Source organism: Musa acuminata, chromosome BXJ1-9 (assembly GCF_036884655.1).
Source record: "Musa acuminata AAA Group cultivar baxijiao chromosome BXJ1-9, Cavendish_Baxijiao_AAA, whole genome shotgun sequence".
NCBI lineage: Eukaryota > Viridiplantae > Streptophyta > Magnoliopsida > Zingiberales > Musaceae > Musa > Musa acuminata.
In genome coordinates, this window is record NC_088335.1 from 10,499,743 (window position 1) to 10,515,381 (window position 15,639).

At 38.7% G+C, this 15,639-nt stretch overlaps 2 protein-coding genes across 3 annotated transcripts; one reads left to right on the top strand and one right to left on the bottom strand.

The window, feature by feature from the left end:
• Positions 1 to 797: 797 nt before the first annotated feature.
• Positions 798 to 7,506, top strand: LOC135593159 (ultraviolet-B receptor UVR8-like). Its single transcript, XM_065082998.1, has 11 exons — positions 798 to 954; positions 1,063 to 1,207; positions 1,331 to 1,441; positions 1,574 to 1,634; positions 1,745 to 1,863; positions 2,876 to 2,961; positions 3,089 to 3,290; positions 4,793 to 4,846; positions 6,215 to 6,325; positions 6,498 to 6,554; positions 7,134 to 7,506. Exons 1-11 carry the CDS (start codon positions 914 to 916, stop codon positions 7,332 to 7,334), a joined length of 1,188 nt encoding a protein of 395 aa, XP_064939070.1. The 5' UTR covers positions 798 to 913; the 3' UTR covers positions 7,335 to 7,506.
• Positions 7,360 to 12,529, bottom strand: LOC135593157 (uncharacterized). 2 transcript variants are annotated; one of them, XM_065082995.1, is made up of 7 exons: positions 12,232 to 12,521; positions 11,621 to 12,144; positions 10,008 to 10,191; positions 9,679 to 9,903; positions 9,414 to 9,530; positions 8,205 to 8,438; positions 7,360 to 7,729 (listed from the first exon to the last, which is right to left on the bottom strand). In XM_065082995.1, the coding sequence occupies exons 1-7, from the start codon at positions 12,322 to 12,324 to the stop codon at positions 7,517 to 7,519; spliced, it is 1,590 nt and encodes a 529-aa protein (XP_064939067.1). In that variant the 5' UTR covers positions 12,325 to 12,521; the 3' UTR covers positions 7,360 to 7,516. The 2 variants fall into 2 exon arrangements, with proteins under 2 accessions (XP_064939067.1, XP_064939068.1); XM_065082996.1 differs by lacking the exons at positions 7,360 to 7,729; positions 8,205 to 8,438 and adding an exon at positions 8,899 to 9,304 and having other exon boundaries at positions 12,232 to 12,529.
• Positions 12,530 to 15,639: the final 3,110 nt, after the last annotated feature.

Consider the following 15,639-nt stretch of genomic DNA (forward strand, 5'->3'; position numbering starts at 1 on the left):
TTCTCCTCGTCTACATCCATTATCGAAACCTAATTATCATCACCGTGATCAAATCAAGCTAATTAAAATATTTGATCTTCTCGGCTTGCATGTCACTTCAAGTGGATCAACGTCGTGTCTTGTTGTCGTTAAGCCAAACAAAAACTCATATCAGGAAGATGATGTTCATTATAGTTTGACAAAATGGTTTCCGAGAGCCGATTCGACCACAGTGAAGAAATCTGACCATATATTAAGAGCGTGGAAATTTGATTGGATGGATGTTCTACAAAGTTGGTACAAAGGAGCAATTGATTCATGTAGGACTTGACCTGACTCCAACAATTAGGTTTATTTATGTGCACATAAGGTATATTTTTTAATTTATTTTGATTATCATTACTGATAAATCATTATAATATCTTATTTTTTATCTAAAATATTTTTAAGTAGACTTTATATTGTTTTATTACGGTGATCAAGACATTATAACATGCTAAAAAAGATGAGAAAATTTTTAATAGGTAATTTGAATATTTTTAAAATTAGAAGTATTATTTGAAAAAAAAAATAAAAAATAAATATTTTCTAGTTAAATCATCTTCTTTTTTTTCTTTTAACATTCAATCGTCAAAATAATCACCTTTAGTTATACATTCAATTGCAAAATAATCGCCTTATGTATTAAAGTATAAAATATTGCAACAATTATCTATTGGAGATTAATTATTCATAAGTATATATGTGCTACGTGACGAATATTAAATTACTGATTTCAGAGGAATACGTGTGTGATTTCATGAGGGTTACGAAGGAGAAATATTTATGTCGATTCCCCAACTCCACCGGCCGCTCCCAAATCCAAAGGTCCCACCTCTCTCGCTGTATCTCTATTTCTTGACACCTAAAGAAAGCCATTAATCGATACCTCGCCATGGCCGCCGCCGAATCCGCCCACCCCGTCGTCCTCGCATGGCAATCTCTCTCTCTCTCTCTCTCTCTCTCTCTCTCTCTGTACTTCTAACCGTGTACATACGTAACCTGTTCCGTTTTTCGTTTGAAAGAGTTCCGATTTGTGCTCAGGGGATCAGGCGAGGATGGGCAACTGGGGATGGGCAACTGGGAAGAGAAGGACTGGGCCTACAGCATCAAGTCCCTCGAGCCCAAGAACGTCGTCGCCGTCGTTGCCGGCAGCAGGAACTCCCTCGCCATCTGCGGCAACGGAAAAGTCTGTGCCTTTCAACCTAAACCCTCTAAAATTATTCATCTTTCTCTTGTTGTTGACTGATTTCTGATTTTGTGTGTTCTTTCTCTCGGAAAAAATAATTTGTGGTTTCTGTTGTAAACTTAGTTGTATACATGGGGATGGAACCAGAGGGGAACCCTGGGTCATCCGCCGGAGACCAAGACGGAGAGCGTCCCGAGCCTAGTTGATGCCCTCGCCGGCGTCAAGATCGTTCAGGTGCGTCCAGATAGCGAAGGAATTTGATGCGTTCGATTTTTGTGGTTTAGCTTGTTTGATGCAATGCTTCTCGGTATTTATTGGTGTGTTTCTGCTGGTTTTCTTTTATATATATATTTTTATTTATTTCAGGCAGCAATTGGGGGCTGGCATTGCCTGGCTGTTGATGATCAGGGCCGAGCTTATGCTTGGGGTATGGAACAAGAAAGAGAAAAAACAATGTTATTGTTAATTGTTATTGAACTTCTCTGCAGTAAACTGCATGATACTTTTGTCAACAATGCTCTTTTTGTGCGTGGGCAGGTGGGAATGAATATGGGCAGTGTGGGGAGGAGCCCGAGAGAAAAGAAGATGGCAGTAGGGCTCTGAGGAGGGACATTGCCATTCCCCAAAGATGTGCACCTAAGCTCTCCGTCCGCCAGGTAATTGGAATATATCCTATGCACTTGATTATAGCTGGAATGTTCTCTGTGTTTGGTATTCCTTGTACCTTATTCTAATTGTGACCTTCAAGGGCTTATTCCATCAAATTGCGGACAGCTTTATCGATTCCTTTTCTTTTTCTCTAAACATTGGATCATTATAATGTAAGGAAAAAGTGGCAACAGGCTGAAAAAATATACAAAATTTTCTGAAATGTTCACATGCAAATATTGTAGAAATAACACAATGATATAAATTTTAACCATAGCCCATTCTAGTGGGATATGCAATTCACACTCACTAGGAACTTCCTCGCTCTGGTTTCTCTGAAACTATTCAAGAGATAATCAACCATGTATCTTGCGATTTTATACTGAGAGTAAGGTTGTTCCAAGACAAGACTCCCGGATGTGTTCTGGTCAAGATAGCATCTATTCCCATGAGACTCAGAAGCACCAAACTTCAGGTCATCCTGTATTCTTGTTGAAGAATCGGCCAGTATATACATATATATAGTTAATTCTAATACAAACATAGTATATATATGGTTAAACTCTTATTACAGGCATCATTTATAATAGAAAATCTTCTTGTTTTTTATATAAATTTTAAATGATGCAATCCAAAATTTTTGTTACAACTCTAAAAAGGGTGGCATAGTGCACAAGTCTTTTATCAATGTAGGATCCAAGAAGGACCAAAGTATCGCATCCTTATCCCTACAAGCAGAGGTTGTTTTGTTATTCAAATTGTGGCCTTCTAAGTTGCAAAGGCTTGCCCTCTTTCTTAATTGTTTTTCATCTTGGCTTCCACTAGACACTTGATTTGGTGGTTGTACATCTTGCATTTGTATAACAGAATTAACCAAACTATCATGTCTACCAATTGCTCCATGTAGTATATAGCATATCATTATATTCTTGAATAATTTTTAGGTTTCTGCATATATGAATTGGTTCTGTAGCTTCAGGTGGTTAGCAAGTTGCCATGCTTTTGCTTTATATAAACCAGGTAGCTGCTGGAGGGACACACTCCGTGGTACTGACGCAAGATGGTCATGTCTGGACTTGGGGCCAACCATGGCCTCCTGGAGATATGTACTATTCTTCCCTCTCTCCTTTGAGTATTTGTTAATATAGTTCTGTTTTATTTTCATAATTTTCGAAGTATGAAGATCTTTTCCACCCTGCCTACTTGGTCTCTATTTTATTCCTGTCTCTGTAGTACGCAAATCTCAACTCCTGTACGTGTGCAAGGCCTTGAGCGAGTAAGGTTGATTGCTGTTGGTGCATTTCATAATTTGGCACTTCTAGAGGATGGAACCTTATGGGCGTGGGGCAACAACGAATATGGTCAACTAGGAACTGGTGATACTCAGCCAAGATCACAACCTATCCCTGTTCAGGGTTTATCTGGTCTTACTTTGGTGTGTAACACAAACTTTGTCTATTACTTGCACTTTTTCTTTTGTTTTTATATATAGTGGGAATCCTGTGATTTTGTTATACGTAATATGGAAGTAAGAAGCAAGCTTTGGATTCTACTTATAGCTGATACATGATAAAAACCAAAAACAAAAAATAACAGCTGAAAACAAAGTAGAGCAGTTGTCAGCATTCGATGCCTTGACTCAAGGAACTTTGTATTCCTTGATTTGTATGAATTAAATCTTATGCAGACTTTCCAGAAGATAAACCTCAGACTTTTGCCTTTACTAGCATATTCCTTTTCTACCCAAGATGTATAATTATGTTTATCAATTCCTGCAAATAGATTGATTTAAAAACTGAAAATAAATTGTCTTTAAAAGTGGGAGCAAGTCCAGAATTAAGTGAAGATGCTTAGACCTGTAAATTTTAGGTAGAAAGTAGTTTGTGAGGCTTTTGTTGTCACATCGTGGGAAATACACAATATATCAATCCAAAATGACTTAAACATGCTGTATTGCCAGCATGTAGCTCTCTCTTTATGCTGGCTATACAGTAACATGCCATTACATACCAGAGTGCATTAGTAGGAAAATGTGCCCATGTTTTTTCTTATCAGGCTATGCTAACTAGTGGCGACACCGCTCAATACAGGCAGTGTCAGGCACAGATGTGTATTCCATGTCTTAATAGCATGTTGGCTAGCATGGGCAAGAATGATTCACTTATTGAAACTGATAGTAGCATTTTATTAAATTGATTGTTTTTGGTAATATACACAAATTTATAACTTAAAGGTGGGATGTAAAATTCAAGTGCTTCATTACCTGATCTTATATACCTTTGGTTTTTCAAGGTGGACCACAAGAACTATTCATAGATCTTGCTCCTTTGAGTTCAGCAACCATTAATTGATTTACTTATTGGAGTCATAATGGCATCTTTGATTATCAGTGGGACAAGGCCTCAATATGATGCTCTGTAAGTGTAAACATGCTAAACTTATAGAAGATAAGAAGAGAATTGCCAGCTCGTAAATTGGTACGTTTACTAGACCTCAAGATGCTGATGGTCTCTAACAAGAAACTCTAGACTTCTAGTGATACCAGTTGGCTAACTAGTTAAGCAAAAGAATCAACAATAAATATTTGTTGGTCATCTAATACCAAATTTTTTCACAAAGCAAACTGTCAGCATCAGAAATCCATCTGCCTGTTGTAGATGTAAATCATAATTTGTCTTGATTTGTTGTGCCACCCTGCCATAACTTTTACTCTGTTGTATTTCTCAAAAACCATCTTCTCCAAGTTCTATTTTTTAGTATATACTCAATCTTCAGTTCATAATTGACTTTTAAATTTAATTGAGTTGAAGTTATGAAACGGCCTTTGTAATTGGTGGGCGAACTTATGTACATTTGACATTACCTAGTCCCTACGATGGCAGGAGCCTCAGGCCTGGACTTTTCTGTTTGATTAAATTGTATGAACTTTTTTCCTAGGTTGACATTGCTGCTGGAGGTTGGCATTCAACTGCACTAACCAATGTTGGAGAGGTAATCCATTTCTAGTTTCTTGTATTCAACTCTTCTGCCATAAATATTTGTTTTGTTATCTCCTTAAACTGTAAACTTGATACTTTTATCTTAAACCACATAATGAAGCTTAGTGCAATTGGATAATTTTAAGCTATATTGCATAGAAATTCTCTTCTTTTTTTTTTTTTTCCAGTAAAAGAAACAACCTTCACCAACTATTTTGTGCTGCAACTAGTACAGTATTCATAGTAGAGTTACAGTAATGCTCATCACTCTAAAACTTATCTGACAAACTGCATCTACTAAAGTTGGCAACATTGTATGCCATTTTGTTTGCTCTCCTAGGAATATGCTGCCACTGCATTACAGCCATATGTTGAGCAAGCGACAAAATATCAGAGACTAGTCTTCTTGACCATGGGATAGAAAGTCTCTATCTTGCTAATTATGATTTTCCTGATTATTAACATTTGCAATGGAATTAAGAATTGTCAACTCTTTAAAAATTATGATCATCACCAGCTTGAATTTAAATTTGAAATAGTTCATAAATATATTCTATTACATAACCGCATTACATCCTGTTAAGTTTGGCATGTGTGGAAATGACAAAGCAGGAAATTTTCTGACTGGCTGCTACAAGATCTTAATAAGGATACAAGGGTGATAACTTTTTTCAAATCAACACAAGTATCCACTTCTTCACGATTCAAAACAACTTTATTACATGATTCACCTTACTAGTCTGTATTAGTATACTGACCAGCTGTCGGTACGATAAATACCGAGCCATACTGATGTATCGACATATGGTACGGTGGGATATACTAATATACCAATATGTACCGCATATACCAGTCTCCTATCAAATTGGTATATACTGCCCATATGGAGCAGTACGTTGTGGTACGACGAACCTTGCTTAATTAAAAATTATGATTATAGGAATTTATTTACAGAATTGATAATGCCGTCGTCGTATTAATGTTTCCCATTTCTTCGTAATGCTGCTTTTTTGAAGGTTGGCCATTTGTCATTCTGTTCCACTGGCTGGTTAAGAATTTATTGACATGCTATGTAGTATCTTGTGCAAACAAGTTTAATGCCTTTATGGTAGCAGCTTACATAGTTGGCCTTATTTGAAGGCTTGGGTGTATGCTTTTCTTGTCATTTTTAGTTCTGAGAACATATGAATATTGTCTCTACATTACATTACAATTGCTGAAACGAGATCTTATCTGAATGAGCGTTTGACAAAGTTTCATCAATGATACTGTAGATTCCATTTATCCCATCCAGTACACAGCTTAAATGCAAAATAGCATTCGCAAGTTTGTATTTGTACGAGTGTCAACATTGCGGTTAATTTGTTTGTTGACCAACTAGGTATATGCTTGGGGAAGAGGGGAGCATGGGAGGCTTGGATTTGGAGATGACAAGAGTAGTAAAATGGTTCCTCAGAAGGTCCAACTCCTAGTCGGGGAAGATATTGTTCAGGTAAATTTACCTACTAATTAGCTCAAATACTGCTCTTTTGTAGCTTTCCCTCCTAGTACTACTGCATCATGAACTAGTCTATAATCAAATATCAGGCGGCCAATGTTTCAAGTATCCAACCTGGAATTGCTCTCTAACAGTTGGGTGTTGTGTTTGTTCTCATCTTATTCAGATATCTTGTGGAGGCACTCATTCAGTAGCGTGCACTCGTGATGGGCGAATGTTCTCTGTAAGTGTGGAATTATTTTCGAAGCCAGTTTAACTAGCTCCATTATAAGTCCAGATGTCTTTCAAACTAGTTAAACCTTATCCACGTTAAGAAGATGCCTTATACCATGACCGGTCTCTGATCGATAGCAGAGACCATAAACATTTCCTATAGTACCTTCAGAATCCCATGGTGCCAAGTTGCATGAGTCCATGACCCACAAATTATTGTCAGAATATTCTGGTCTTCATTCAATGTGAAAGTAAGCTGTCAAAAGATCTGGGAATTTTTACATATCATTGCCGAGGGTGCACGTTGATGGTAAATATTGTGACTAAAGTTTAAGTTGGACGTTTGTGTATATGCTAACCCTTCACAAAACCTCACGAGCTAGGCCGACATTTTTGGTATTTTTTCATTGCTGATTAATTTAATGCCTGTGTTGTATATCTCCTGCCAATCTCAAGACAATTATGGTAAATGACCAAAAACTTTGGTTCTTCGATCAACTTCTTACAGCATTGTTGAAAGATTTTTGTTAGTTTTTGATTTGAATCACCATGAATGAATGACACGGGACTCTTGGTCAAATGCCAACAGTTTGGAAGGGGCGACCATGGACGCCTAGGCTATGGGAGGAAGGTCACAACCGGCCACCCAATGGAAGTGCCCATCAAACTGCTACCACCAAGAGACAGCGGCAGCACCGACGGGCAGTGGTGCGCCAAGCTTGTTGCCTGCGGTGGACGCCACACTTTGGCGATGGCATCATGGGTTGAGGAAGCTGGAGATTCTATCTAAAGCTGAGAAGACAAAGAGAAGCTCATGCAAGCAAAATTATGGCCACTTGCATTGAATCCAATCGTAACTTTTGTGAACCGGACAATATTTAGTTAGTATCTGATGAAAAAAAAAAGCCATCTGCTATGAATAAATCAGAATGAAGAATTCAATACAACCATACTTTGATCCATCCTACCAATTTAAATAGGAGGTGGTGTATCTGACAACTGATCGAGTGAGTGGTTCATCACTTCTCTAGCTCTGGCACTTCGGTATTGTAGTCTCTGGTGCAATGCTTCTGACATCTGGTCGAAAAATTCAGCATCCCATCTCTGTATCAACGAGGGATCCTCTGCATAACAGACATATATGGATGTCACTGCACTTTCCACCACCACCACCGCCAACCCTAACTGTAAAAACAGAGCAACCCAAGTGATTACGAGTGTTTTGATATGGCTGAAGTCTAGTGAACAACAGGAAGACAATGTAGTCTAAAGAGTTCCAATAGTTTATTATTTTTACATACTACCAATTGATTTCTGAAATGTCTTTCGATGTTCTTAGCTATCGTACTCATAAATTTAAGTTAGAGGTACAATATGTAAGCATACATTTATTGAAAATAACATTGGATAATTATCATAAGCAACTAATTGACAAGTTGAGCAGGAGAGTGCATACAAACTTATTAAGTCAAATTAACAAAAATTCTAACTAAATAACATCTATTACAATCAGTATCAGCTAATAGCAAGTATAATTGGGAGTCGAAATAGTTTATTCCACTAAAAAAGATAAAATAGTTTTTTATGCTCTCAAACTAGTGCAAGTAGGATACCAAAATGAATTAAGTGTACTGTACTATGGGATGTAAGGTGAACTCACCAGGATCATTCCCATCAAAATGGCAGTTGAACCAACCATAATCACTTTATCACTCCTTTTGAACCATGTCCAAACTCCTGTGCACGTTCCAGAAATCAGCCCACCCAAAACAATGACCATCAGAAGGACTGCACCCGAACAATCGTAGGCAACAAGAGCTTCAATGCCAGTGGACTGGAACAACTCCCAGGCATCTCTAGCTGAGGGATTGAAGCCTTTACCACTAACTGCTATCTGTTGAATACAACCACAGGTAAAAAGCTTTACTAGGATGACTTGTTACGACACAAGTTTTCGGGCACAAGAAACAGGTCTTCATTGGTCTCTTCCACTATTAGATTCAGAGAAATTATCAATATATTAAGCCAGCTGACCACTAAGTTTGTGATGTGACTTCCGCGAGTTTTAGGAAAGGATAATCAGACAAAGAAACATGATATATGAATTGTGCTATATAGCTTAAACCTGTGCTAAGTGAACATCCTCCTCGATGGAGAGGCAGGATTGTTCAATCCCCAAGAAAGTATGACAATCTTGTGATGTAGTAAGAAGAAAGTTTATTCAGGATAGAAAGAACTTAAATCAGACAAGTCCATGTATGAGATATGGAGCAGGTGTGCTCCGTAAAAACCCTTCTTTTAAGTTGCTAAAATACCAAAAAAATTATAATGACCTCTCTTAAGCTCCTAGAATATAACATCACCTTCAAACAAATAGTTATTAAAGGATAACCACCTCAAGTCTTACAAATATATAAAACCATGAGATAAGGACATGGAATCTGAGCACTACTGCCAAACAGCATCACAAGTTCGGTACAAGACATGAACACAACTGGTTTTCCTTGGAAATGTGTTCTTTGTTCTTTCATTGAAAAGGAAAGTCCAGGAATCTGACAAACTTGCATATTTGTGCAAATGTGGCTTGTTCACTGAGAAATCCAAAAAAATAAGATCCATGTTTTGACCTTTTAAGAATGAAGGTAACTTGAACACTTTGCCCCTCTGTTTTTCATGAGGTGAAAATTCCAACAACAAAATGAAGTCTTCTTTCCCTTCTTTTTCCAAGGAAAAGTCCTTACATGATTCTAGCATAAGGCCCTAAGGAACATAAAACAATATGATCGTAATAAAATATACTTAATTACAGCAAACAGGTGCATGTTATTGAAGAACTGCAATCAAGTGGTAAATGCTAAAAGCAACTAACCTCGACATAAGCATACTTGTTGAAGAAACGGACAAGAGTCTCCACTAGGTGAAACAAGAAATCAACACAGCAAAGAAGACACTCGTTGCTGCCAATCTTTGAGCGAAATCCCCGAATCTAAAACATGTTAACAAACATAAGCAAATGAAACTGAAAAATAACTACTTGGTAAGTCATGAACCATTAGAACTAAAGATACTTTTTTTACAATGCACAACCATAGATTATTCAGCACAAAAGAAAACCTTCGAGTTTAGAATATAACCTCCCATCGCAATGTACGGATGGCAGCTGTAAAAAGTGAACCATAGCAAATGCTACCAAAAGAAGTTGTTACAGCGTAACGAAGGGACTTCAAAAGTGGTTTTGCAGGCATTGATGCTGCACTTCTGCTACCATGCATGAGAACAAGGAAGACCATGCCAGACACAATAACATGAACTGTGTTGCAAAAGACAGCACCAGTCCAAAATAAACTGACAGAAAAAACCTGCAATTACATATGTAAAAGGGGGAACAATTTCAGCAAGTCATATTTGTATTTGGTTAATTGATGCATTTCATACATTGGAAGGGAAAAACTTGCCAGCTCACCACAAGGAGCCACCAGCGTCCACTATCATCCATGCTTGAAGCAATAACCCCAGATATTCCAAATGACCATAATGCCATCCAACAAAGCATAATTATCATAAAAGCATAGGCTACATGCATAACTTCAGGAAGGTCCCAGACCATTTTCACAGCCTTTTGCAACACTAGCATTGTGAAAGGAAACCTAGAGGAGAATGCCAAAAATGATTACCCATATCACTTAACAGTGCTTATCACAATGATACTAGAATATACATCTAAATATTTTCGACTTTATTTCCCAAGAAATACCTTTTCAATTAAGCTTATATTGGAAAGCAGGATTAGGGATTGAAATTGCCATCTTCTTTCCATATTCAACAGAATATAATGGGTCATGGTAATAACATTTTGCGAAGGCTCTAAATAATTAAAAGCAAGATCATCAGTACAAGTGACAAATGCAAACAATAGAAAAACATAAATTAAGAAAGCATAAGTGCAACTTCTCCACTGAAAATAGAAAGGCACGACTCCAGCTCCTTTGCAAGAAACAACCAACATTCCTACTTATTGGAGAACTTTCACAACCCACATAGTATAAACACAGTCAGTAGCAAAAGTTTTTATGCCAATGGTGACATTTAGAACCTAAATAAATATTAGAAAGCACACAATCCAATCTCTCTACTGCAAAAAGAAAGACACTTAACCAGATGCTCTATTGAGAGCAGCTTCTAGCACCACCAATGCTGCTACATGCAGTTGGTTGACCTTGGTTTTAAGAGAGTCTGGTCTTGTAACTTGGTAACTTGTTCCTAAGGGAGTCCATTAAGAGCCTCATTTGTGATGTATCTTTGGCTGTGTCAGCTTCAGCCGATAACTTTAAATTCTTGTTAATCACCTATCAGTTGTTCATCTGAACAGCTCATGTCCATGTAAAATTTAGATCCCTAAATTAAACATTCCAAGCATAGATGGATAGAATCACATAAAGCTACTAAGACTAAGTTGAAAACCTTAGCCCTTCAAGTAATGTCCCAGTACATATTAAAGTACATAACTTAAATGATGTCAATTAACTAATAATTGTGAGAACAAAGTCAAGTGAATCATCACCACAAGCTTAGCACTTCTGCCTACCATTCTAAACTGACCTGTCTCCACTCTTTTCCTGTCACTTCTTGAAGCTTGGCCTACTTAGATTATCTATCTTGAATTTGATTACTATAATTCATTGAAAATAAACACTAACCATATATTTTGATTTCATTTTCTTTTCCCAGATGAAACAACAAATGATTACGATTCTACATGGTGCATACATGGTTAAGTAAATTAAATAAGAACTAGGTCATTGTCAGAATTGTCTTCTTAGAATATGGTAGTACTATACAGCTTGGAATTTGATACTGTTGATTTTCTTATAAAAGAACCTCATAAGTCTATTATAACTAGCCTATACAACTGCTTAAATCGCAAGATTAGGGACTTGAAAATGAAAGATACAATCGCTTTCTTTCGTTCGATAATCTTCATATGGTAGTCAATCAATCTTCATTCAGGTTTGATTCCATCGAACAAAGGGGAAAGGAAAGGAAAGGAAAGGCAGAAGAAGGTCGACGAGAGGATACCTATCCAACACCGACATGACATACAAGAACTGCAGCGCCGCCCCAACGGCGAAGGCCACGCCCCAGAAAAAGTGCTCGGTCCAGAAGCACAAGACGCTGATCACAGCAAGATAGGTAGTAAGCCCGTGGATCGACACCTTCATCATCTGGCTCGCTCGACTCCCCAACAGCGACAGCCACGCCCACGCCAAGAGCACCGCCGCCCCACCAGCCACCCCATAGAACGGCCAATAGGTCTCCGTAAGCTCCACCCGCCCGCTCCGCTGCTGCTGCTCGAAAAAGGCAGCCTGGCTGGAGTTCATCCTGCCGGTGATGTTGGTGAACCGGTCGATGTTGAGCCGGTCGGCGCGGCTGAAGCGGTTGATACCAAGGATGGTGAGCCCGACGCCGAAGGCGAGCAGGTGGAGGACAAACACGCCGAGCCAGAACACGTCCCGCCAGCGCCTCGCCTGCTCCGCTGCCGGCCTTGGCGCCGGGGCCGATGGCAGCGAGGCGTCGCTCCCGTTGCTGCTGCTACCTCCGTTCTGAGAGAGAAAAAGAAGCAAGGCCATGGATAAGCAAACCATCAACATAACACAGGAGACATGAATTGAGGGCATTTGGGATCAAACCTCGTCTTCCTCATCGTCAATCGAGGCAGAGGAGGAGAGATCGGCGCCGGAGAAGACCGTCTGCTGCCGCTGCTGCGGGTCTCTGAGGCTCATCCTCTGAGCGAGAGAGAGAGAGAGAGAGAGAGAGTCGGAAGCAGAGTAACCGCTGGCGGCCACCGAAGATTAGAATGAGAGAGAAAGAGGGAGGACCAAATCAACGCATGACCGGGAGAAGGCAGAGGGAGTATTGGAAGCGACGCACAAAGTCTCGTGGGGGTTCCAACTTTTGGCACTGGGAATTGTCACCGGACGGTGACGTGATTCTTCATCTTGATGCTGGTGGCTCTTCCGTTAATTTGTTATGTGAGATAACAGGCGTTATGATATCAATAACAGCTTCAGAGGATCGACATATCGCTAAGCATAACAGTACTGATTGATATACACACCGTTATATTGTTTATAACGGATGTTCTAATGAACTGCCACGTCGGTTCATTAACATCATTTTCTTTCAATGACCGTGATCTCCATGACATAAATAACCGTCTTGACACTTTAGCTACTCTCACATGGGCCTATTTTTTTTGGCTTTTACATATCTATCCTCTCCAACTTTACAAATACTGTATTTGTCCTCTTTATATATATATACATATATATATATATACATATATATATTCTCATTAAGATGTGATGTGTTTATCTCTGATGATTGGTAGCGGGGAATTTTGATGACCCCAAAAGTGGATGTTTACGGATAAGCACACCCAAGAATGCGTTGTGAATGCCACCATGAAAGAGTGGAGCAGTGTTTCTAATGGAGTTGTTGTTTCTTTGTGCATGATCGGAGTAGCCACATGCCAGTGGGGCCTAATTAATGGGTTGTGACAACAACAGAGATCTCATTTTCCACTTAGAAAATGAATCAAATTGTATCATTTTTATTAATTTTGAGAACCTGTCCACGTTTATGATACATATGGAGAAGAATGACTTCGGAGTCCAAGTCAATGGTGCATTAGAATAAAAGAAGTGTCATCTCAACGTCATTCAAGTGTACAGGAAATTATGGATGAAGGTGAATAAGACATGTGATTTCATGGGAATATTCAATCAGCTAAAATAAATAAATAATAAATATAAAGATAGCTACTCCTAAAATTGTAGTGGAAGGCAATCAATACTTACAATCGTTAACTAACACTAATAAAACTTCATTTGTTTTCCAATCCTATTTTCATAACTTATTAGTAAAAAATATAATAGTGATAAGGATGATAATAATATAATTATTATGGAATTTTTTTTTTGATATTTGAGTATGATATAATTTACACCTGTATGTATAGAATTATCTCTCCAAAGTAAAAATGTCAAGCTTTCAAGAAGATAGTCTAACATGCCACTTGTCCAACAACAAAGATTAGAAGAGGTTTATCGAGTCAATTCCTCCTTTGATGTTCAAGTTAGTAATTTGAGGAAGAAGAGTACAATTATCTACAAAAAGTGTCTTCTTAACTATGTTAAAAATGAATAGTTAAAAATGAGCTTTTATGCATAATAACAAAGGAACGATATATCATGTAGAATATTCTTTAATGAGATATCCTTTAACCGTCTTCAACAATCTCAATTTGATATTTTGTTCACCTAGGCGAAAATAATAGAGATGACTCAAAACCCCCTTTTTTGCCCCAGGCAGATGGATGAAGCCTTTGTCTTCTTTTGGCCTAGATGTCACATAGAGGACATGTATCAAATGACGATTGATCTCTAATATCTTTATATCATTTATCCCCCTTTGAAGGCATGCTTCGGGGGATTTAGTAAGGTTGGTGTTTTACCAACTCACCTCAAGTGGAAAGGGGTATCCACACCCGACCCACCCACCTTAGGCAAAGAACGGGGGTCAGCGCTCGATCCTTCCTCCGTGGTCGATGGAGGAGGTTGACATATGGGTCACCCACCTTGGGCAGGAAGGAGGGTCAATGCCCAACCCTTCCTCCATGGTTGACGAAGGAGGTAGGCGCCTAACTTGCTCGCTTTAGGTGGTAAGGGGGGTTGATGCCCAACCTCTCCTCTGTGGTCGGCTCTGACCTCTTCCCTTCAGGCTAGCCTCAAAGGAGTCAGGTTTTTTCGACCTCTATATCTCAAACAAGCCTCGTTTTAGGTGTGTTAAGCTTTCTTGATCTAGTCTAACTTGTGCCTTTGAGAGCTCTCCTCTGGTAGGTTAGGTTTTGGTAACTCATGCATTCTAGACATATTTTGCTTTGTACCTTTCGTCATATCAGGTTTCCTCCTACATAGGTCAAGTTTGCCTACTCATACATCTCGAATATATTTTGCTCTCTACTAGTGGGGTTTTATCAATTTACATATCTAAGACACATTTTACCTTGTGTCTCTTACTATTTTAGGTTTTTTTTAATGCAGGTCGGGCTTTCTCGACTTATATATCTCAGCATATTTTGTCATGCACCTTTCATTATGGTGAGTTTCTTCCTATGCAAGTCAGGGTTTGCCAACTCATGTGTCTCAAGCACATTTTATCCTGTGTCTCCCGTCATAATGGGTTTTTCCTATACGTGTTGGGCTTTACTAACTCATTTATCTCGAGCATATTTTGTTGTATGCCCCCTATTGTGACGGGTTTTTTCTTATATAGGTCGGGCTTTCCCAACTCATATGTCTCAAGCATATTTTATCTTATGCCTCCTACTATAGTGAGTTTCTTCTTATAAGTGCTCATTCAAGAATGAGTTTATTGATTGATTCACTCATGGAATGTTGGATGGTTAATGATGCCTTATTGTCATACAGCGATTTCGTAGTCTTAGTAATGTATCTGATCCTTAGACTTAAGACACCGAGGATGTCTTGTATGAGTACTCTACTTTTTGATACCAGACTTATAGATTTGGAGGTTCTAGATCTAACACAGTTGGTCATCGAAAGTGGTAGCCAATCTTACGAGGGTTACTGAGTGTCGATAGAGGATCATCCGCTCTTGATGTCATGAGAGTAATATCTCATATGTTCTTACTCAAATTATTAGGAAATCTGGGGTGACATTATATACACAGTGGAAGAATAGAAAAATAAAATCCTAGAATTCCTACATAAAAGAAGGTTTCATTATCGTGCAAAAGTTGGTGCGCAAAAACCCATGAAAACAAAAAACTACGTGTAAGAGAATTATCTAACGAGATCGTACATCCTTAAAAACCTACAGATTTGTGGGAGAGGATGAATGTGGTCAACTGTCCTCCTTTCTAGCGGTGCTCCGCATGACAAGAGCTACGAAAATGCTCCTCAAATCACTGTCCAAAATACTTTTTCGCGCGCACCACGCAATCAAGAAGGGGCTGCCCATTCTTGTTGCCTACACGCCCCAAATAGAGGGTGTAGTATGAGGAGGAGAGGATG

What these genes read in the sequence shown, in the direction of transcription:
- LOC135593157 (XM_065082995.1), bottom strand. Translation starts at nt 12,324, where the DNA reads ATGAGCCTCAGAGACCCGCAGCAGCGGCAGCAGACGGTCTTCTCCGGC. An exon ending in GACGCTGGTGGCTCCTTGTG is followed by an intron (nt 9,904 to 10,007) that starts GTGAGCTGGCAA and finishes ATGTAATTGCAG; the next exon opens with GTTTTTTCTGTCAGTTTATT. An exon ending in TTTTGATGGGAATGATCCTG is followed by an intron (nt 7,730 to 8,204) that starts GTGAGTTCACCT and finishes CTGTTTTTACAG; the next exon opens with TTAGGGTTGGCGGTGGTGGT.
- LOC135593159 (XM_065082998.1), top strand. Translation starts at nt 914, where the DNA reads ATGGCCGCCGCCGAATCCGCCCACCCCGTCGTCCTCGCATG. An exon ending in CACCCCGTCGTCCTCGCATG is followed by an intron (nt 955 to 1,062) that starts GCAATCTCTCTC and finishes ATTTGTGCTCAG; the next exon opens with GGGATCAGGCGAGGATGGGC. An exon ending in CCATGGCCTCCTGGAGATAT is followed by an intron (nt 2,962 to 3,088) that starts GTACTATTCTTC and finishes CTGTCTCTGTAG; the next exon opens with TACGCAAATCTCAACTCCTG.